This window comes from Vanessa atalanta, chromosome 26 (assembly GCF_905147765.1).
Source record: "Vanessa atalanta chromosome 26, ilVanAtal1.2, whole genome shotgun sequence".
NCBI classification, from domain to species: Eukaryota; Metazoa; Arthropoda; class Insecta; order Lepidoptera; family Nymphalidae; genus Vanessa; species Vanessa atalanta.
The window spans coordinates 6,977,917-7,002,545 of record NC_061896.1 but is presented as its reverse complement, the minus strand read 5'-3'; the positions used below and the strand labels follow the sequence as shown (position 1 = coordinate 7,002,545).

At 30.9% G+C, this 24,629-nt stretch overlaps 4 protein-coding genes across 6 annotated transcripts in view; 2 read left to right on the top strand and 2 right to left on the bottom strand.

The window, feature by feature from the left end:
- LOC125074073 (heterogeneous nuclear ribonucleoprotein L) overlaps positions 1–5,289 on the bottom strand; it is a 408,322-nt gene extending 403,033 nt beyond the window's left edge. For both annotated transcript variants that reach the window (XM_047685304.1, XM_047685305.1), the window contains exon 1: positions 5,124–5,289. In XM_047685304.1, coding sequence (XP_047541260.1) covers positions 5,124–5,186 — 63 coding nt within the window. In that variant the 5' untranslated portion in view covers positions 5,187–5,289. The remainder of the gene's footprint in view (positions 1–5,123) is intronic.
- Positions 5,290–6,965: 1,676 nt separating this feature from the next.
- On the bottom strand, positions 6,966–8,860 carry LOC125073993 (adrenodoxin-like protein 1, mitochondrial). Its single transcript, XM_047685145.1, has 5 exons — positions 8,676–8,860; positions 8,537–8,588; positions 8,228–8,334; positions 7,870–8,010; positions 6,966–7,220 (listed from the first exon to the last, which is right to left on the bottom strand). The coding sequence occupies exons 1-5, from the start codon at positions 8,776–8,778 to the stop codon at positions 7,117–7,119; spliced, it is 507 nt and encodes a 168-aa protein (XP_047541101.1). The 5' UTR covers positions 8,779–8,860; the 3' UTR covers positions 6,966–7,116.
- Positions 8,861–9,129: 269 nt separating this feature from the next.
- LOC125074048 (zinc finger protein 845-like) lies at positions 9,130–13,804 on the top strand. Its single transcript, XM_047685269.1, has 3 exons — positions 9,130–9,332; positions 10,429–10,748; positions 11,701–13,804. The coding sequence occupies exons 2-3, from the start codon at positions 10,449–10,451 to the stop codon at positions 13,717–13,719; spliced, it is 2,319 nt and encodes a 772-aa protein (XP_047541225.1). The 5' UTR covers positions 9,130–9,332; positions 10,429–10,448; the 3' UTR covers positions 13,720–13,804.
- A 1,404-nt stretch (positions 13,805–15,208) lies between these two features.
- LOC125073940 (F-box only protein 28) lies at positions 15,209–22,464 on the top strand. 2 transcript variants are annotated; one of them, XM_047685060.1, is made up of 9 exons: positions 15,209–15,447; positions 16,022–16,149; positions 16,409–16,529; positions 16,640–16,835; positions 18,075–18,190; positions 19,183–19,270; positions 19,762–19,842; positions 20,476–20,562; positions 21,193–22,464. In XM_047685060.1, the coding sequence occupies exons 1-9, from the start codon at positions 15,364–15,366 to the stop codon at positions 21,459–21,461; spliced, it is 1,170 nt and encodes a 389-aa protein (XP_047541016.1). In that variant the 5' UTR covers positions 15,209–15,363; the 3' UTR covers positions 21,462–22,464. The 2 variants fall into 2 exon arrangements, with proteins under 2 accessions (XP_047541016.1, XP_047541014.1); XM_047685058.1 differs by having other exon boundaries at positions 20,476–20,589; positions 21,193–22,462.
- The last annotated feature ends 2,165 nt before the right edge of the window (positions 22,465–24,629 follow it).

Sequence of the window (24,629 nt, the reverse complement as noted above, 5' to 3'; positions counted from 1 at the left end):
TCCAACTCCACTAAAAAGTCCTCGTTATATGTAGGTATTTTAGACAAATGCTACATATAATTATGATCACCGTATTAGGACAAGAGCTCTACGCGATTTATTAACATTACAGAACCAGCCCGTTAATGTTGCAAGGCTGGACAATAGCATCTTCCCCTGCAATTAAGAAGCCAATCGCAAGCTAGTTCATATTGTTTTCCCTCAAAATCAAAACAGTTGAAGCACGAGAAGCTCGATGTTTGTCCGGGTTTTAACTCTTCGAAATATTCTGTTAAGATTCACGTGTTCCATGAGCAGAGGCTTATCATACTTAAGATTAAATAAACGTTTAATACCCGAGAAATATTATTTGTGTAGAACATTTAGTTAAATCAACAAACTGCCTGTACATTGGTAACCTAAATCCGTGTCTATTAGCTAAATGGATTTCAATTTCTGTGAAGATTTCTTGGCATTTCGTCATGTTTGCATACGATTTGCTGTTATTGTATGGTGTTTGCAAATTTATGGGTAATTTTCGTGATATGCACACTATACGCGGTAAATTACTTTACTATGTACATAATTACGAAATTAAATTAGCCTTAAATATATTAGAAGCGATTTAGTATTTAATAAGAGACGTTGGATCTGATGACGAGTTAAAGCCGAGACCTTTAAACGATAAAGTACATTCATCAAAAAAAAAATTATAAACTATTTACAGTGATTAATTATTTACAGTGATTATTAACAACAATACAAATTACACGAAACAATAAAAATATTTCGTACGAGATTAAGTGCTAACCAATCTCAGGCATCAAAGAAAATTGAAGTATGTAATGTACGTTTAGAATTCTTAGTGCCAAGTTCCATTAAAACCAGTCCAATATATTTGTAATTGAGCAACAAACAAACGTCAAAACATTCCAATTTATTTATATTCATATCCCTTAACATTTGTCTATCAATCGTACTAAATCCCATGACGTACGAAGATAGATAAACGTTTAACATCTTACTGGCATGCTCTGAATAGTTAGCGTATTAATCTATATATAAATAAAACAAACTATAGAGGAATACTTATCTATACAAAATTCAGACTATGCAAAGGCAAAGGTAAAACAGTTTAGAACTTAATTCTCCTCTGTTTGTCAAGCGATTTATTTATTTTTTGTTTGGTCTGTGGCTACAGCTTTAATGTTATCGATAAGAAATTGAAAGTACGAGTAAAAATAAGTGAACAAAACATGCATTTTCATTAAGGAATATGGTCAAATTTCGTCCATACTTGTTTCATTGAATCTTGGTGTAGTATTTGCGTATACTTGGGGGTCGACATATACCTGCGTACAATTTATCTCGTCTTATATACTTTATAGCGACTCGCCTCGATTTGGTGCAATTTATTAATACTGAATTATTATATTATAAAAATATAATTTATTCTCTATAGCACTCAGGAACAATGTAGCTTCCTATGACAGTTTTTTTTAGAATTGGAACATTCCAAAGATTACCTCCTACATATAAAAAATCTCTCTTTATAATATAATAAAAGTAAATAAGTAATAAATGTAGATAATTTCATACTGTACATGTATTTAATATTTTCTACCAACAACAGTCAAATTAATTCATATAATTAATAAGTATTCAATACTTCAGTCTTTCAACATTGGTCCACAAAATTGATTTATTTTAAATAAATTAACAAATAAAAACCTAAAGCTTTTTATATATATTTTTAGACCATAGCACGCAGGTATGTCTAAGTCTAAATAGAAAACTATTCGGCCAATAGTATTACACTTCATCTTGGCACAGCGCTGGCCACGCCTCCTAGTACACTTACATGAATCAGAGATGACGAATTAGCATCTTCAAAGCAAAGGGATAGCGCGTTTAAATACTAACCGTCTTAATCGTTCCAAATTAATCTTTACATTATTCAAAGCTATTTATTTGTTCCAAATCGCTGAAGTTGTTTGTTTAATTAAATTTATGGAATTAAAGAACCCGCCAAACGAAAACCGCCGCCGTGAAAATCGTCCCTGTCTAATTTCTACATATAAATGTTGAATAAGGAAACGGGTAATTTCCGAATGTGAAATAAACTGCATATGGTGCAAGTTCTTCTGGATAGGTAACACCAACTCACGTATAATCCCACCATATTTTTGTGTTCTAATTGGAAGGGTGAGTGAGCCAGAGTAACAGCGCACGAGGGACGTAACATCTGAGTTCCAGTAGTAGGTGGGGCATTGGCGATGTATGAGACCATTAATTCACCTATCAGGTAGACAAAGTTTCCTAGTCCAATTCACTTTCATATACAGTTATTAGTATTTTATATTTCGCAGAACTGATTAATTAAAACGAGGCGAAATATGATGACTTTGTTTGCCGTCTATAGCTGGAATTCTCTTCCACAATTCTCACCTTTTGGTTCCGATTTCAAGTGTCCTTTCCATATTTTATAATACCCAACTAAATTTCAACTTAAGGAATAACACTATTCATGTAATAGTTACTGAAACAAATGATGGCATTAATAATAATCATCTTATAAAGCAGGCGGCAATATTACCAGTAATATCAAAATTTCAACAAATTATTTAATAAATTAAGTTCTAATTAATAATAAATTGTTGTAGGCTTATTTTTGGTTACATATCTACTTGTAGGATTTTTTTGACGGGTTTGATGCTTTAGTAGGTCTGATATAAATTTTTGTTCCTCGTTGATTACAATCGACGTATATTTTTAATCTACATAGGAAAAAAAATATTAATCACAACAAATTCACCGTTTATGTAAATAGCAATCGGATGTAAGGTGTTGTCGTGTAATCGCGTGGTGATGCTAATAGTTAGACTTCCGCTGACAGTCTCGCCACACGGAATAATTGTGTAACTTCTTTTTTTGATGATTTTTCACTACGTATATGTCGTGCTGTTTTACCGACGAACCTTTATCTTTTTTTTTCTTTGTTCCAAATCCCATCACTAATTACACTATCGATTTTAATAAAAACGTTTTATTTTTTCCTCTTCTCGTAAAGCTCATAATCTCAGTTAGCTTACTCAAGGCTAATGTAGAATATATTACTATAACATTTTGTTAAAATAACTTTTATAAACACATCTACGATATTCATGAATCATTGATTTTCTTTACTAACAATAGACTGGCTTAGCGTAAAGCGATTATTAATCATTCCATATTGTTCTTCAACAACAGACCTAATCGTTTCAGATCTGGTCTCTAGATCGTAAAATTACTAAGTTCAGACTAGCGTTTATCGATATTTTAGACGATTTCCTTTGGCTTATAAATTAAATTATTTAAAGATACTTTGTTTATCATTCAAATTTTGTTTTGCTAACATCGAGTTGAGATTTTGAATTGATGGTGTTAAAACAACATAGAGTTTGACAAATTTTTCACGTTTATTAATGGAAATAGAATATAATATATTTAACACCGATTAAAATAGAGTTGTTTAAAATTAATTTTATTATGATTGGATATTATGCTCAATTAATTTATTTAATGGTCATTAATTCATTTATATTTATTTTATAACTAAATAAGATTTAAAATAATTTAATCCATTAAACTCGTTAGAGTTGTATAAAACGGAATAAGTAAAATAATAATTCACTATACTGAATCCGCGCCTTACAATAAGCAGCCGATATTTGGTTGAATTCGTTTGAATATTTTCTTAATCCACTAAAATATTTTCAACTTAAAAATGTATTTATCGTCGTTAGTGTTCAATGGTTCGAATTTGTCGTAACGCAGCACACAAAAGTCAAGTACTAAAATTTTATGCATGTAATTTGTATGTATACAATATTTCGCGATTCGTTTTTATCAGAAAACCAGTCACGTCATATTTTACGAATGAACGCTTTATGAATGAACGAAAATGTTCGTTAAAATATGTACTAATAAAAACGCGCTAAATAAAAGTACTCGTTCTGAATAAGCATTTTTCCTGTGATTTACAATTTATATTATGCCAAAAAATAATTGCTTCTAAATTCCGTAGATAAAACATAAGTAATTAAAATATCCTTGGTAATCTTCAGATTGTTATATCCGTTTAAAGAATAGGAAACGACATTTTCAGTTTAAAATGTGTGCGACTTTTTTTTAAAGTATTTCGATTAAAAATATTTTGCATTACAACTTAAATAAATAATTTTATGAATACTTAAATGAACTAGTAACAATTAGGCTTTTTAATAACATTTTAACTAGTTTTTCTTGAATTTACTTATTTTAATTCTGAATGTATATAATTATGATAAATATATAAATTTAAGTAAAGTTACGAATTTTAAAATCTTTTTTTATATATGGTTAGTCATTGTTACTTGGGTCAAATCTATGATTCGAAAATGGTAATATCGCCCTAATGTAACCAAAGGTTAAATTGTTAACCCGTTCTTTTGGATGAATAAATATGTACAAGGTGCATTGGAATGAAAAAGATAAACAATTATTATGACGATTTTCAAAGTTATCTAGAATCAAGTATGTTATACGCGCGATAAAAATATATCACAATGAAGACAGAATAATACTTTTTCTACAATCGATTTACATACTTAAAAGTTTGTACATAAAATTATTGAATTTCCAATTGTTGACAAGGATGTAATATATAGAAACTTTTTGTAATATTTCAAATACTGGTCATTGTTATCGGTTTACGAAATTACGAGAATTTTTCCCGCCCGGAACGCCAGACCTAATGACCGAGGCATGTCAATCACAATAATTGACAGTCCGGCATCCAGCTATTTTCGTACACACAGACGAGAAATGTTAAATGTTTTAAAGAACTTTATAGTGGTATCAACTATCGATACTAAATTACCTAAACTTTGTCATGTGTCAATGTTGTAACCTCAAATACTACAAAATCAACAACATAACGTGGATATGACAACATGTAAACTCGCTGAATAATAGACTACTAACCTTGTCATTCGTTATTTAACGTTAGGCGTAAATATACAAACGTTATCGGTACATATATGGCAAAACATGACGGTGGAATCGGACAAAACACGGCCATTTTCATCCTTATAAAAAGTAGAAGTTTATTTTTTAAAACATACCCTCTCTACGTCCAGGTCGGTTCCTAAGCACAGTCTCTTGCCACTACCACCGTTGTAAGCCATTGTACACCACAATAAAAACACAAATCACACCGAAACGCGTTTGACAGCGAACGAACACGAGTAATCCACCTCCTCCAGAGGTTGCGAGTAGACTGAAAGAACGAATGGGTTGAAACAAGCATCGAATGAATGGAACGACGACGCGGCGCCAAGCGCTTTTGCCATAGACAATCATTGTCATGTTTGTTAAATTTTTGCCATAGAAATAACCAGAAACAAAATAGAAATATTTTAGTATTTTGGCAACTACAAAGTTGCCGGTTACAAGATGTTATTTTATTTTAATGTTATTGAATAAAAATATGCTTAAAACTACACTCTCGGAAATTCATTTTACATATTTTATAAGAATATATTTTAGTAGGGCTTATAGAAATTAATATTATTGACAATATTAAGTAAATAAAACATAGACCGTACTAAGAAAATGCAACAGGACAAAGATTTTACTGAACATTTTGATTGATTAAGCACACTATCAATATTATGTGAATATCGAAATTTAAGATACTATTATGAAAGTATTAAAAGTGAAAAAAAATGCAATTATAATATTAACTAGTTCTATAAAAAAGTTAAAATAAAATCTTCGTATACATAATAATGGAATAATAATTACATATAATATATTTCAGCTTACGACATTTTCACATCTTAGTTTATTTTTTTCTTGCTACGCATATAATTATTTATAAATGAATTTTATGCTCGAAATTTAAACTACAGAATACATGGTTGCTTATTTGAAATTTATTTTAATAGTAATAAAAATTAAGGCAAGATACCTGAAAATTAAAAACTAGGAAATTTTTAACGATGGCAAGCATTTGGCAATCTTTCTTTTAACTGTCAAAAGGTGATTGAACCTTGATTCTTTAACCTAAGTTTATTATTTTTATAAAAAATCTTGCCATTACAATGTAACATACTTAAAAACAAATAATCACTATTGAGTTTTGATTGTGATCTTGAAATAGAATATTGTGAAGGAAATAAAAATACCAATTAAGTGATGATATTTGCGTAAACCAGTATTTGTTTTACATTTCAGGGTCAAAATAAAGATATTTTTGTCAATAAAAAACGTTGTCTGCAATTGAAGTTTAATTCAATTTGAATTAATTTAAGATCTAGTCAATTTGATTATTTAGTTGTAATTAATAAATCAATTAGAACCAGATAACCAATTTGAATAGAACAATTCGTTTTAGATATTTATACATATTCTTGTTAGGGATTTTTTAAATATAATTCTTATAGACACTAGTTGATAACAACTCAATAATAGTTATTCTGATAATGTTATATCAATATGGTTATATTGTGATGCAAGTTAATGATCTTTAGCAAGTACAAAGGATATAGCATTTTATTTCCCATGGTTGGTTCATTGGTAATGTAATTGATTTTCGGAGCATATGTTTGTCAAACATTGAATTGTTTTTTGTCCATAAACTCTTAGTATATTGTATCTATGTGTTAAATATGTAGATATCCAACATAGGACAACACAATAAACATTCTGTAAATAAGTTATCACATGATGCAATATTGTCTTATTATGTAATGCAACTTATCAAACTTTAATGTTTGTGAATGAATACAGATAAATAATTGACCTTGTTTGTGATTTTTGTGATGTTTGTCTTTTACAAATCAATAAAAAAAAAAATTTATGTAAATAATATTTGAGTAATTAAAGAAAAACTATTTTTAATTTTAAATCTTTTATTTACACTACTTAACTTTTCTTACTGTTTGTTCTAACATAAAAAAAAAAAACATTTATATACATATCAGGCATGTTAAACACAAAATACACTTTTTATTAAAAACAAACTAGAAACATAGTTATATTGGATTTTAAAATCATTGAATTATTTTAATCAACAAAAGTATTGTGATATTGACTCGTTAATTCTTCCCTTATTTAATGAGGTGCAGGCTTGTGACCATCTACATAGAAATTACGTGTTGCCTTGGGCAATGTTAGTTCCATTCCTTCCATTTCTTTTGTTAATATGATTTGACATCCTGAAAATGTAGTTAAATTTAAGAACCATAATGTCACTATTCTCTTAAGTAATAATGATAAAATAAATTATCATTGTATCACATGTAATTATGAGATGTTTCTTACAATTAACCCTTTGGTCTAACAGTAGAGTTAATGTATTCAAATATTTATCTTGTCATTTTACATTTTATTCAAAAAATTAGGTCGTAGCCACCTGGTATGTATCATAAATGTCGACATTGTAAATGATGGCAGTTATGTTATATTGCACACATTCCAACTTTGTTACATAACCTCAAACTTGCGGAGAAATAATATTTTTTTCAATGATTTTGTAAAACATTCACATTGACATTCATATAAAATGCATGTTAACGCTGTCGAAAATATTACCACATAGCAAAATTTAAGAAAAATACTGCATAAGAATATATATATGAAATATTTGCTCACTTTCTATTATTGATTATTTTGACATTGAAAGAATAAGACGAAACATTGTGTAAAATGTTTATAAGGAAGTGTTTAAATGTGTATTGCTCTTCTCTTAGCTGAATGAATGAATGAATTATTCGCCTTACTCGCCCAATAACACAGAACCATATCAAATGTTCTATATTCATAAGCAATCCAATTTGACTTAAATATAAATCAATAGTTCCTTACCTAATCTAGAATTTTCTTTTAAAAACGGTGCCATATCTAAAAGATCATCTTCTTTCTCTTCCGGGTCTGTCAGTTTATCAAGATAGTCCGTGTTTACATACACATGACACGTGGTACAGGCTAATGATGCTTCACAAGCACCTTAGAGAAAATAGAGAAACATATTTCCAATTTGATTGTTTCACTTTATAATTAATTAGTATTATTCGCATAACTTTAGTTATATACTGATTGATCGATGTTTTAGTTTTCAACTTAATCGTTGATATCAAAACGAGATGTTAAATATATTAAAACCACAATTGTGGTTTTATTTGGATAAAGATTAAAATAAGATGAGTAAAATGTAAAGTATTACCTTCCATCTCTACACCGTATCTATGAGCCAAATACAAAACATTGTCGCCGATTTTGCCTCTTACATTTGTTTTCTTACCATCTTTATCTACATAAATAATATTTACTCTAAAATAAGAAAAAAAAAAAATTGTTTAATTATTGTTTTTGGTTAATTGAATTATATAATTCATTCAGTTCTTAATTCATTAAAATTTAAAGTAAAAAAGAAATACATAACAAATTTTCTATAATATCTTATAATTAAGCAAATTAATAAACACCTTTTGAGAACACAAACGATTTTATGCGAATATTTAATTCAACTTACACTTCGTCCTCTGACTTTGGATCCTGCCATTCATATTCACCATGTCTTAGTCCTGGAAAATAAATAGCATAATAATTATTTTATAATCTTCAAATATAATTGTATAAAATATTTTAATAATAAAAAGAGTAAACATTACTTGAGGTTAAACTAAAAAACTTCTTTTGATCATTTAACAGGCTTTGTCGTTTTACTATTTTAACAAGTCGAGCTTTATGAAGGATGTTTAATATTCGAAACATTTTTCTCTCTAAACAATATCAATCATGTTATTTATAAAAGAATATAAACAAATATTTGTAAGGTTAGAAATTAGCGATAAGATTGGTAGAGTTTTGACATATTATGACATTTCTTCCTTCAAAAAGTTGAAAAGTATGACTACTATTAAGTTCTTTAATTTTATTATTTATAAATAAACAAAGAAGTAACTTCCATTTTCAGTTGAAAGTATAAACCGTATATTGATTTTGAAGATGTATTAATAAAGTTCGTAATTTTTTTATTAATATAAAAATCACATATATTATATTTAAATTTAGTTGAAATCGCAGCAACACCTTATCAAATGTCATACACATTCTTGAAAAACGTCAATAATCACATCCATATTGCCCATTTTTCATAATGATTTTAAAAAATATAGTTATTGATTTTTACCACAAAGGCGTTGAGGACGAATAAGAAACATAAAATTATGATTATAGTATAGGATTTATTATAAATAAAATAAATTACGGCCATAGTATCTTATGTTGTGAATATTGGTGATAGAATTTTATTGTAGAATAATAAGGTAAGTTTTACGATCTAATGACGTGTATTTCGCAATATCACTCGTAAGATGATTTTTTGTACTTTTAGTCTTATTAAAATAGAAAATAAAAAACTTTTTATCAATTTGTTAGGTGTTATGATTCCTTTGTTATTAAAAGTGATAAGCTAATAACCATTGATATAACCAAATTATGTCCATGCTGACTTAATATAAAAATAGTATACATTCTGTTGTCTTCTTTATCTTATCTTTTTTAAAAGTTATATTAATTTAAAACTACTATTACCATTCCTTTATCAGTCTCTTTAAACAATATATTTTTATATCTAAGAAGAATCTTGTTAGGAGAATTATATGTAAATTACTTATTAGAAAATATGTCCATTCTATTTATATTTTATAATACACTTCAGCAAATGATAAAATTAATAGTTCTAATGTTGTAAAAATAACATTTTTAAGTTGAAACAGAAAGTTTTTAATAAACTTACTGTACTTCTTATAACATGAATAAAATGATAAAATGTTATGAAAAATATTTTTAAATAATATAAATATAACCTTACAGTTTATTATTGGCTATTGATTTGATAAACAATTTCTATTTCGACTTTGTCCAAGTTATAATGTTAACTAAACTCTTTTCAACTAACCAATAAAATAACTGAGTTGACTAATTACATACACAACAACAAAATATTATTTGAATTTGAAATTGCATGGAATAACTATTAATGAATTTTGAGCAAAAGTTGAGTGACATTTAAAAAAATTACACCTAACATATATTACTACTACACTACTAACTTAACTACTAACTTAACTGAACTAGCAGTTCTCGTGTATCAAGCACTCAAACATCCAGGCAGTATTTTGATATTCTCATAAATATTTATAAAATTTATATAAAATTGAAACTGGGCAGCATCAAAACAAAAAAAATATGGCCAATGAACTCGCAATACATATTTATACACCATCCAAACAATTTAAATGACCTTTACAAATTGAATATAATATTAGGTAACTATATTTTTATGCCCGAAGCATGTACATATAAGCTATAACTTGTTTTATTATTGTAGATGTAATTTGCTTTGTATTTTATTTCCAGATAAATGTAAATAATTTAAAATGTCTATAAAAGAGGAAAATGTAGATATAAAAGATATAAAAACTGAAAAACAAGAAGATGCAGACAGAAAGGATCCTACGTCGTTCTTACCCGAAGAGCCAATGACATATGAAATAAAAACTAAAAAGAAGAAAAAAAAGAAAAAACAAGAAGACCCATTTAAAGACATTGAAGAAAAAGTTGCATTACCGACACCGACATATTATGATCCTGTGAATGAGGTCGATCCTGAGCCCGTTTTGGATCCAGAAGTTAATATAAAGGTTGAAAATATCGAAGTTGAGTTGGATTTTAATGATGTAAGTTATTGATTTAAATAACTAGGATTTTAGGGTTTATTTCTTTTTTTTTATGGCATTGGTTGTCAGACAAGCACATGGGCCACCTGATGGTAAGTGATCACCACCGCCCATAGACAAAGGCGCTATAAGAAATATTAACCATTCCTTATATCACCTATGCGCCACCAACCTTGGGAACCAGGATGTTGGGTCCCTTGTGCCTGTGATTACACTGGCTCACTCACCCTTCTAACCGGAACACAACAATACAGAGTACTGTTATTTGGCGGTAGAATATCTGATAAGTGGGTGGCACCTACCCAGACGGGCTTGCACAAAGCCCTACCACCAAGTTTATATAAATGTGTGCTTAATAATCCTAGATAGAAGTAATCAATTTAAAGATTTGCTGAAGTTTTAATTTGCAATTATGGATGATGTCATATTCTATAGCATATTCGAATGAAAGCAGATATTTAAAACGAAACGAAGGTTTACATATTCCATGTGACTTATAATAGCTCTGCTATGTAATGTGCTACGAACTATTTTAGATATGTTTCTTTATAACACAATTTAATTTTTATTTTACTTTCAAAGTTCGCCAATATTGAAAAAAACATTTTTTTCGCGAATATTATAGATTTTATATTTGAATCAATTCAATGTCAAATTCGTTTTTTTGTCTTTCCTCTTGTAGGGGTTGGAATATGCTATATCCTAAATTTTAACTTTCCAGTCAAATGTCTTATATTGAAATATTAAGTAGTGGTTAAAACATATTTGAAGAATTGTACTAGAAGGAATGGTTTTGGATTGTATTACACCAGGTTACACTATGTTTTAGACCTTTTTATAAGCATGCGCACAATTATTATGGCTTTTTAATAAGGTTTAATGAAAATATAAGTCGATTATTCCTCTTAAGTTTTACCTCACACTTAAAGCATATATGTATTTTTATTTTCAGTTCGCCAATGATAATGGATTGATGTTAGAAGGTCCGCAAAGTGAAGATAGTCAAGAACCGGCTGTGAAAATCGAAGAACAAAATCATGAAGCAGTGTTATTAACATTTGAAAGTATAATTAACGATAAAAGCGTCATCGGTTTTGGACCAGTCGCAGCTCCAGCTCCAAATTATGTGTGCAAAGTTTGTCATCTAGTCTTTCAATCGACAAAAACGCTTAGAATGCATCAGAAAAGAAAACATAAAGTGTTTAGGAAATCCTTCAAATATATATGCCATTATTGCTCAATGTCATACGAACAGAAAAATAGTCTCGTTGCCCATATTAAAAGGAAACATGGACCAGATTCAGTGAATGATGACGGTGAAGAGAGAACATGTGATGTTTGTGCGTTAGTGTTTAAAGGTATGACGAGGTTACGTATGCATATGCGGAGAAAACATGGATCTTTTGAAGAGTCGTTCAAGCACGTGTGCGAGGATTGTGGACTGACGTACGACAAATACAGAAGCTTAATTGTACATATACAGAGGAAGCATTCGAATGAAAAAAAGCCAGTTCTAGACCAATGGTACAATTGTCCATTCTGCCCTAAAGTCTTCACAAAAAGAGAAACATACGCGAGACACGTACAAAGAAAGCATCGTGTGAACGATGATGAAGATGAAAAACCCGACGATGAAACAGAAAACCTCTTGAAAAATTGCAAGAACGAAGAGACGGGCGAAATAACGTGTAAAGAATGTCCTCTAGTCTTTTCCTCGCTCAATTATCTTAAACTTCACATGAGAAGAAAGCACAATGCGTTAAAGGAAGATTTTCGTTTAAAATGTAGAATCTGCAATTTGTCGTACGACAAAATTGAAAGCTTAAAACGTCATATACGAAGAAAACACGATAAGGGTTCTTATTGTGACGTGTGCGATAAACAATTCGAAACTAGGGATATGTATCTGAATCATTCACACAAGAGAATGATACAGGAATGTAACATTTGCGGACTAGTATTCGCATCTCAGGGTGGGTTGTGCAAACATTTGCGGTGTACGCATAAAATACAATCACCGAAAACAATTGTCTGTACTTTGTGTAACGAAACGTTTCACGATAAACGACAATTGAAGCCACATTATATGAAGGTGCATTTGAAAGTTTCGTACACGTGCAATTTCTGCAAGAAGATATTTAAAGCGAAAGAGAGTTATAGGCGTCATGTGCTCTTAAAACATCCATCAAGTAAGCCGAAAAGTGATAATCAGAATTGCGATCAGTGCGATGAAACATTCTCGGACGAATTTGAATTATGTCGTCACATAAACATCGCACACGGTAAATCGCAAACAGGAGAAATGGGACCCCTATCTTTGATAGAAATCAAAAAGGAAGAAGTCGAAATTCCAGACACCTTCCAATGCTCAAAATGTCCCGAAAATTATTCAAATTGGGAGCAGTTGAAACTGCATTATGAACAGAATCATCAAATAGTACCTGAAACTCAATGCCAAGTTTGCGGTGAACTGATACCGGGTAACGAACTGCAGAAGCATTTAAAAACACTACATACGGATACAACGGTTCAGTGTAAATATTGTGAATTCGAAACGAGTAATCGTGCCAGTATGACACAACACATGTTGCGTCACAAAAACGCGACTACCCTTAACTGTGATTTTCCCGGTTGTAAATACAAGACGTTCTACGAAGATGCAATGGATAAACACAAGAGGAAGCATGCCGATCAGGGCGTTAAACTCCAGTGTTCCCAATGTCCGTTTCAAACGATGAACAAGTATATACTAAAATATCACGAAGAGGCCCACGTTACGGGGAAGAAAAGGTATTCCTGTGATCAATGCGATTACGCAACTATATTGCCAGCGAACTTAGTTCAACACAAATATAAACATTCCTCCGAGAAGAGGTTCAAATGCGAAGTTTGTCCATTCGCAACAAAGTACAATACGTCGTTACGTTTCCACGTTAAGAAGAAACATTGTGATCTCCCAACATTCAGTTAAATGTTAATGTTTTTTGAAAATTTAAATAATATTTGGTGTTATGTCTTTATAAATTTGATTTATTAAAACAAAAATAATTATATGCTCAGTTTTTTAATATTTTTTTTATGTTTGGTAATCGATATCTGCATTTACTAGCGATGTTTTTGTGTTCGTTTTCTAGGATGGCGTCGATATACGTGATAACTTTCTTTGAGTTGCTTTGATTACTTTTTTCTGGGTAATTGCTACCGGAGAATCTTAAAATAATATCTTTGTTAACCTTAATCGTAAACCGCGTTCCCTCTCAATCATCAAAACAATTAGGAGTGTTATGACAAAATGAATACGACACCTACATGTAGCTACAATTTGAAATACCTACAAAACATGTTCGAAAAATCAAATTAATTTTAATACATATTTTAAATCTACACTATATTTGAAATTAAAAGTTAAACATTAATCGATTTTATATTTTCAGTATCAACTGCTAAATGCACAATATTAAGCTTCAAACTACATCTTGTTTCTACCAAATTACATCGTTAACCGAATAAATACTTATGCAATTATAAAGTTTTAGTCTTTGGTTACTGAAGAACTTTTTTTTTTAATTTAAATTACCTATCAACATTGAAACGCAGCGCTCAAATTAGCATACCGCGCCGAGCGCTCACAAAAGAATGATGTATATGTAGTCGTCGCGTGCTACACTCACCCATATACAGCAATGTTCTACATAATCATTTTAATGTTAATATATCTTATGTTATTATATAATTGTTTCATTATTTAAAAAAAAACTGCATATTAAATACATAGTAAATATCAACTGCGTAGGAAAGCTAAAATAATTATCAAATGTCATTTTATCTTTATCAAAAGGTTTTACGTAAATTTGGTATCTATAGCCTATTCCAAAAATATAATAAACCATAGATTTACGTATTTTATACAATTTACTAATAACTCCGCTTTTTTGTGCGTCTCTTAACAGTTAAGAGTTTATGGTTAACATGTATTGATGTATAATACAATACTATAGCATTTAACAACTTATTTCCACTTTAATTTTACTTGCAAAATTCTGATTCGTCGATGTTCAATACGCAATTTTTTCCAAAATCCATAGTCAATATCATAGATTAATCAAGCCTTTGACCAATAATATCGCGTCAATTAGCTGTCAATTAATTTGTTTAATCTATTCTCGTTCGTATTATATTGTTACTACTGTTAATCTTTCTGTAATAGTTCGTAGTCGTTGTTATACTTATTTATGCAATATGTCAATCTATTATGTACCCAATTCTTTAATTTTTTAATCTATATTAATTAATATTATTGCAACTGTCAAGTGTCAAACTGTATTTTTATTTTAACACGCTTAAGCTTCCTGTTTTTTATTGTCTCTTTCACTCCTAAGCATTAATATCTTAGTGCGAATGAGAAAACATTATCTGGTGCATAATGAATGACGACTGAGGATATTCTGCCCACCGTAAGGCGTAAAGAAACGTCGCGAAAACCTGTACATACCTACTGTGTTGTATCATTGCTTCATGAGTAAACATTAGAGTTTAATTATATAGTTTAGATTTTAAACACCAATGTGATAAATATTTTTTTATTTTATATTGTTATAAAATTGATTTAGAGACAATGACTTTATTAAGTCTTCCAATGCTCGTAGTTGAAAATATACTCTCGTATCTATCTTACGACGAAATTGCAAAGTTGAGATTGGTAAGTATATTTTATTTATAGATATGACCGTTTTTTAAATTACCCCTGTTATGTATAAATATCTGCCTGATTGTTACGTTCTATAATTAACACCTTCGAATTTTCTTCGAGAATGTGCATTAACGTCAGTGCTTGATGCGATTATTAAAAAAAAATGCAAACATAGGCAAAACGTTTAGTTTCATTAGTTTACTAAGCAATATAACATTATTTAATGAATCTAAAATGATAATACCTATATTTAATTTTAAATTATTTTAATTTTAAGTACCATGATTGTTTATCAAGTCATAAATATGAGACAATAACTTTACGAATTTTTATAAAAATCCATAGCTTGATAATATGCTTGCACATAAATGTTAGTTAATGTGTAATTAAATTCTCAGTAATCAAATAGCAAATAGATTTCCTTCAAAAGAAAATTAGTACTTAATCAATAAAAACTTGATAATTGCTGTAACTTTTGAAATAAACCAAGACGATCATCCAATCCAATTAATTATAATTAGATTAATGAACAGTTTATGAATATTGATTTAATTTGATTCTGTCAATATTTTTTTGTTTTCAGGTATCAAAGCCATTTAATAACATAAGTATGCGTTTGCTGAATCGAGGTTTTCTGATGATTGAAAGACGACATGCATTGGCCCTTAAGAATGTTAAGGCACAATTACCACGCAGGGAATCAGAGCGCAGGTATATTACAAATCCACTTCCTTTTATATTCACGGAATAACTTACAAATTGTATACAAATGTGTAATTCTACTCTACTCAGAAATTTGCTATTTCTTTGGCTTTTATCATCTTGCCTCACTTATCTTTATACTGCTGTTAAAAAGAAAATTTTAATAATAAATGTATGGGTGTTATGTCTTTAAGTAATATTCAATAGTCTGATTCTAATATGGTATCCATTTACCTTTGAATTTAAATTGTTTTTTTTTTCATTACAGGTATCATCCTTTGGCTCGTCACTGCGATATTCTAACATCAATAGAGACACGTATATCAATGCTTAACATGACTTACTCCAAGTTTATAGATAATGGGATCTGTTGTTTTATACCGGGAAAGGTGAGTTTTGAACACAAAATTATGTAGTAATACACTGGGACGAGAATAAAAAAACCAAAATATCAGTAAATTTTATGTTTGTGATTTAGTTAATGTTTTAAATTTTTCAGGTGATCGATGAAATAAGTCGCGTGCTTTATATAGTAGAAACATCAAAGTCGCCGCCTCGCGCTCATGAAGTGCTCCAAGAGCTGCGCGATATATCCAGTATGGCAATAGAGCATTTTGACGACAAAATATCACCGGCATTAAGACGAAAATTACAAGAGGGTGTTGCACCACCTCCACCGAGGCCCTCTCCACCAGGTAACTATTTAACTAATAATGTAAAAGTATCACATTCGGATTCCAATTCTAACAGTCTGAACTGAAGTCTTGGGTGCGGTATTGGTGGAAGGAAGTACTATCTTCTTTTCTCTGTCTGTCTAATACAAAGAAAACTTACTATAGGAGTATTTAAGTATATTTTTTATATATTATTTTATTTTGAACCTCATTTATTTAATATACCACACTAAATCAGTGATGGAAATATTAGCATGACATGAAAATAAACAATGGTTTTTAAAAAAGATTATATTATTTTAAGGAGCCGAGATGGCCCAGTGGTTAGAACGCGTGCATCTTAACCGATGATTGCGGGTTCAAACCAGGCAAGCACCACTGAATATACATGTGCTTAATTTGTGTTTATTTTCTGTAATTCATCTCGTTCTCGGCGGTGTAGGAAAACATCGTGAGGAAACCTGCATGTGTCTAATTTCAACGAAATTCTGCCATATGTGTATTCCGCTAACCCTCATTGTATAATGGTAGTACTGAAGCCCGAGTATAATCCTTTGACCTACAGCGATGTGTTACAATGTGTTTAAATTCATCATATTTTTATTTGATACTAAAAATATTTTACAATGACGTTTCAATCGTAATTTTAAAAATTGTCACAAATATAATTATATCGAAATATTCTCCTGTATCGAATAACATACATTAACATTAAGTAACATGTACACAACTTTCCGTATTTATTAATTATTTTTTAATATAAGATAACAATAAAATATTGACTATATGTGGGTCAACTTCTACGAAGCTAAGGAAACGGAATAAACTATAGTAACAATAGACACGCTTGAATTTTGAGTATAGTCTATTCCAATCGCAGGAGGATTAAAGACAAATAAACTGTGACCACAGCTGGACGCGATGCCATTGGTCTAAATCGTGAATATTCTAGTCTATTCCAACGACAAGAGGACAAACGTCAAATAAACGACATATCATTGGTCGAGAGCTTGAATTAGGTATTATCTATGGTGTTCTTGTTCTGAATGACGACGAAGCTACTATCAGAACTTTGGCAGTGAAATTTAAATGGATATAAGTGGTTATGTGGAGTTTTGTATAATGATTTATTGTATTACTCAGGAACTGTAGTGCATGATATATCAGAGTTATTAGCAATTCGTATTGAATATGTAAATCTTAAGATTTGTGTATGTCTATGTTCTTTGATTGCGGTGTTTGATGACGTGATATTTTCAGCTGTTTTAGCGCCAATAACGCTGAACCATGAGATAGTGGCGCTTCGCCGAAGATCGATACTGAACGCGAGGCTGTCTCTATACCTGGCTGCGCAATATAAGAAGTTTCATAAACGGGTAAGGTTATAATTTTATGTATATCTGAAGGTGTTCAAATTTTCTCACGTTAAAGGTTGAAATATTCTATCTAGATTAGGCATTATGGCTAGGCAATAAAGACAAAAATAATATTTATTATTTTTTACACGGTGGTGGCGTTAGTGATCACTTACCATCAGGTGGTCCAATTATCAGTCCTACCAGCTAGAGTAAATAATAAAAAGCACTTTTATCAAAAGCCTGTTGAAAGCCTAGATGTGGGGGCAAGAAATTGAGTTATATTTTTGCAAAAGGGGTCTCAAGCCATCGCGAATCCAGTATGATGCTCATAAAAAAAAGGTTTATTTGGCAGTGTCTCCTTTGTTAGCGTCACCACTCTCATCACAAGACCAAAACAAATAACTTCTATATATCTCACGGTTGAATAACTTAATCATAAGATTTCTCTCAGTAGCAGCCAGCGTATGAACTTTCTCTGGTCGTGTCGGATTTGACCTCCCACAGGGTTATGGGAGTTATCAAATATCAATAGAAAGTTTTGTGTGAGGATGTATTATGATATATCTAAGTTGAGTATTGAGATTGTCAGAAATCGGTCTGGAGGACGTCATCTATACATATAATAATATTGGAGTGTCTGTTTGTAATATTAAAATAACCCATTTTTACTAAATGTATATACCAAAATAACATTTTTTACAATTTTTGTCTGTCTGTCTGTTTTTTCCGGCTAATCTCTAGAACGGCTGGACCGATTTCGACGGGACTTTCACTGGCAGATAACGGATGTAATAATGAGTAACATAGGCTACTTTTTTTTAGAATTATATATAGAATAAAAATAAAATCACGCTACAATATCCAAATAACTTAAATTCAAACAACGCGCACGAAGTCGCGGGCACAGCTAGTTATTAATATTAGGCATTCAATCGCACATGATCGCCGACTAATTATAATTATTAATTAAATATTATCCGTCGTAAGTTTAAACATTGTAGTGATTTCAGATGTTAACTTACAAACGTATCGCTGGCCTGCAACAAAAACAAATACGAGAATATCAGAAGAAACAAAAGCAACAGGATAACTGCATAGGTGATTCTTCTTATTCCATAAATATATCTACTTTTTTTTTTTTAAATAAAAATATATTTAAAGATTTCTTACGATGATCTTTAACTCTGAAAATGAGATAATTTTAATCTGAATTCAAGCATATTTACTTGGTGGTAGGGCTTTGTGCAAGCCCGTCTGGGTAGGTACCACCAACTCATCAGATATTCTACCGCCAAATAACAGTACACTGTATTGTTGTGTTCCGGTTAGAAGGGTGAGTGAGCCAGTGTATTCACAGGCACAAGGGACACAACATCTTAGTTCCCAAGGTTGGTGGCGCATAGGTGATGTAAGGAATGGTTAATATTTCTTACAGCGGCTTTGTCTATGGGCGGTGGTGACCACTTACCATCAGGTGGCCCATATGCTCGTCCGCTAACCATTGCCATAAAAAAAAAAATATGAGAATTAGTTAGTGGTGCTCTTAAAACTAACGCATATACAATTAAGACAGAAATTTATGTTTCCAGCGGACCTTAAGAGGCGTATAGAGGAATGTGACATAAAATACAGTGAATTGACACACACGAACCAAGCCGTTGGAGGGAAAGGTGAGCGACTCATGGTGTTTTAATATTTTACTGGTGTCAAACAAACTATTGAAATTCAGGACTTGAAATTGTACTGTATACAATACTTGCAAAAGGTACTTGTGTTGTTAGATTCATGATGGCAGACCTCTGCTAGGATCGAAGATTAGGTAGAACTCTCCTTAGAGAAATAGATAGCTACTTTCAACCCCGAACTTCTGGGTTGCTTCTCATCCAGAGGGGGGTTTGAACTTGTACCAATCTCGATATCCTCGATGCTTCGCAAGCATAAAGCGGCGCCTCACAGAGGAGGGGGCAGAAGGCAGTGACCAGCGCTAGATTGTCCTGTAGGTTAATGTACATTGCAGAGCCAGCCTATACCGGCCCCCCCCCCCTCACTCACTAACAGCTGACCGACCTGTAAAGTACCGCCGTCGCCTCAGTCGTTTCAGCGTAACTGGTAAAAAATCAGATTACCTCCCGACCATACCATTAATTGTATTGCAGTGTTCATTTGAAATGTGCGTTAGTCGGTTACACGTGCGAGGGACATATTCCTTAGATAGTTCGCAGCGACAAATGGAATTGGTTACATTCCTTACCATCCGTTTCCTATGAAGCCTATTTAACTAATATGTTTATTTTAAATTTTAGCTACAGCTACAGAAAACTCAACGGGTACTCAGCCGTTAAGGCATTTCGGGAGTCAGATCAAATTGGATTTATCCGTTCTACCAATCGGTACGTCTAAAAGGAATCAGAATATACGTAAGTAAAATAAATAAATATGTATACTTTATTTCACCTGCCAAATTGGACTGGTGTCTGATCCTGGGTTCAAACCCAACTAGTCAACTAGGTTCTTGGCAATCTAGGCAATCAAAAGTTCTTGGATTTTCCGTCGACAAAATGGCAGCTGGCATGTACGCTCCCGTTACTAGGTGCGCACGTAAAGCCGTCGGTCATGCACCAGAACACTTTCTGGTTTGGTTTGTCTTTCTGTTTTTCGTCCTAGCGGTTCATGAGAGTCAAGTAATAGAAAGTGCACTTTGCGCTCAGCTCAACAGAGTTTAGGTACTCTAGCTGAAATCAGGCAAAAAGACATCGCCATATTCTACCTAACTGCTGGTTTCGTTTGCTTATAACAATTTATTCAATATTTGCTGATAGTGAACAAAACCATTCCCTATTACCTCATCGTAAGGGTTGTTTTTGAATGAAGATACTAATCTTTGTTCAAAAACCGTTCAGAGATATAACTATAACGATATTTTAACAAGAACTAAAACTATATTCAGATTTATAGTATTACTAATTAATTGATAATTTTAAAAAAAACTTAATTGCTAATTTAAAAAATAATATTTACAGTATTACCGAACATAAAACCAAGGAATCCATTAATCAAGCTCCCGAGTTTATCAGAAGATAGAACCCAGAGATTCGATCAGAACCCAGGACCGTCCACATCGAACCAAAGTCCGAAAGGAAGAGTTTTATCCACAATGGCCAAGATACGCGGTCTCACAAACGAAATTAGAAATCTAACAAATATATCAAAATCTATAGAGGGTAGGTTAAAACGTCCGTTGAGAACAGAAGACGACGAAATACTACCAAAAAAATTAAAACAAGATTAACTAACTTTTATCAATAAATATTTCGACTAGACTTGTATTTTTCTTTAAACAAAATGTACAAAAACGCTATTGAAAATATTGGAAAAGAATTTTATGTACTCGTTTGAATTAAATCATTAAATCCAAGTTTGTTTACAATTACACTTCACAATCCTTGGACAATTTGTATCGCAATATTTATTTAATAAATATATCATAAACACTTTGTAGTAGATAATTTAATATTTTAATGTTGCAACATTTATGTAATAAACTGTATTATATTTACTATTTTCATTTATTTATATAATGTAAAATATATAATCGTATAATTGACACGCACTCTTGATTCGGTAGTCATCTTTCATCTAAAAAAAAAAACATTTCATTCATAATAATATATTGTGTTGCCATATCAAAAGAAATTAATTTGAAAATACTCTCGAACTTTAAGATTTAAAGTCACTTTATCTTATGTATATACTTTAATTGATAAGTAATCCGCCTTCGTTTGTTCTGTAGCGATTTATTCTTGCTTATTAGCATATAAGAATTTTATGTAATTTTAAATTTATAAACGTCATTCATTACGAAAAGTATTTTCAGAGTACATTATTTATAAGTTTTTTTTCAAACTTTGCACTTTTGTATTTTAGAGAAATATGAAATGTTTATGAGTTTAAATAACTAAATTTATGTTAAAACATAAGTCGATATTTAGGAAATAATCACTACAAATTATTTACCGTATATTATGTATAATACAGTTGTTGTTTAGCGCAAATATTTGTTAACGTCATAAATGAGAAATCGTTTCGGATCAGAAGCGTATCCAGAAACACCGCTCTCAAATTCGACGTTGTAACTTAAAACACTTATGGCTTCAATTTAAAATAAATATTTTGTTACAAAAAAAAAAAAAAATTTACACGAATATTGTTAATGAAGGTTATAAAGCAATTAGTAAATATTTATATATTATGTAACTGCCAGATTATTTACTAAAAATAAGCAATAACGTGCCAACTTTTAATAAAATGTGGTAACACCTCTATTATTTGAAAGTTTTTTTTTTCAACTCACCTGTGCCTTTCGCCAACTTTGCCAGTACGGTTGAGCGATCAAATCGCGAGGGTTGATTTTAATGGTAAAAATATTGTCTAGGGCTCCAGTATCTTAGGGATCTATGTACTATTGGTTCAATTCTCTTTCTCGTCTACATACATGACTTTTATTTTGTAGGCCTACCTAGGTGGACGAGCAAATGTGTCACCTGATGTTGATAAATGGTTACCACCGCCCATAGACATTGACGTTGTAAAAAACAACTATTCCATACATCGCCAATGGCGATCTTAGGAGCTAAGATGTTACGTCCCTCGTGCCCGTAGCGACATTGGTTCACTCACCCTTCAAACTGACACAACAATATAAGTATTCCTGTTTGTCGATAGAATATCTGATGAGTGGGTTGTACCCTCCCAGACGGGTTTGTACAAAGCCCTACCACCAATTGAATCGATTGGACTTTGCCATATCTGGTTGGTAATAATCGTGAGATTGTATTGTTTTTTGATGTTTCTTTAATGTTTTATGTAATTTAGTGTGAATTGAGAAAATGAAAAATCTGTATTCAATATTGAAGTACTTTCAAAAAATATATCTACCACCGGTTCGAAAAGAATCGCCTCAGATCTGAGAAACGGCGATAGAAACTCAGCAGGCTTTTTCATTTTTTTTTTTCTTTTTTTTTCAATCGTATTTTCAATATTATTTTTGTATTTCTATTTGAAACGGTCTGGTATTTATTTTTATAATATCCTTAAACACGCAAACGTTCCTTTGCATATTTTTTTGAAAAATTTTGAACGTTTTCTCGGATCCTGTTGGATTACAAAACTACAAAAGATTTTTTAACCCAGTGTAGTCGTGTAACAGTCCTAACTAGATTATGTTCAATATATACTTATAATGTATGTACTAATAGTATATATATTACAATTACTTCAAAAGATTTTAATATATTTACCTACATCAAATTATTATCAACTAAACTTATGTACTTTTATAAAAAGAAGCATTAGGCATTATTGGTACAACATAATTTCAATGTTCAGTAAAGGGCTAGTAGTAGGCTTTGCGGCATTCGTATTTCAAAAAATAAATTATAAACAGAGAAACTTTTTAAATTTTTTAAATAGTACGAGTACTGAAATTTAGCAACGACAAATTTTGTAACATATAAATTGTGATAGTGAATATTTTGTTCTTTTTAAAGCATCTAAATAAAACATCGTTTTTATAACCTGTCTTTTTTTCATTCGTTTTTTAATTTTCCATTATCGCTGACCAGGTTTCTTACAGCGAGGTCATTTGGCGGTTAATTTCGAACAGTATAGCTCGTCGATAAGAAGATTGTGGTATTATGCTACGTATGCTTGACCAGTAGCGAAGAGCTTCGAGCTTAACTATATAACGGAATGGTCGCCCACCGATGCTACGGACTCGAACAATTTGGCCTCAATATCATAAAATATATTTTTCAATATTTTATACACACCAAGATTTCAGACGGATCTGAGCAACGGAGTTTAACTTATATTCGTATTGTCCTTTCATATGGTAATCATATTGTAATAAAGCATTAAAAAACTTAGTCCGCCATCTTTTTTAATTGAAATTCCTCTTCAACGTTAAAAAATGACACAGCTAACATAAGTTGTATTAATTAACCACTAACTTCTTCTAATCTTTTTTTAATTAATAAACTTTCTACGATGGTGTTTGTGAGATTTGTTACAATAATGGAAAAATACTTATCCACATGTATACGGTACGTAAGCTCTGAATTATTAACGGTCGTGTTGGATCATGAGAGCGAGGAAATAGAGCGTGCACTTCAGGTTAAAGAACTTTATTACTCATAAAGAACCTTACAGTTCACTTTTACTATGGGCAATACATATAACTTATATACAAAGTTGGTTTCAGCGGTAGAAACTGTGACAGCACATGTCCACGACCACAATGACCTAAAAAAAGGACAAAATAATGTATAAATTAAAATTTTAATCAACATTAAATTTGAGTTTTAAATATCGAATAACATTTACTAATTTTATTCATATACATTTTTCCTTACAAACAATTTTAGTTCCTTATTAAAGTTAACTATACTTGTATACGCTT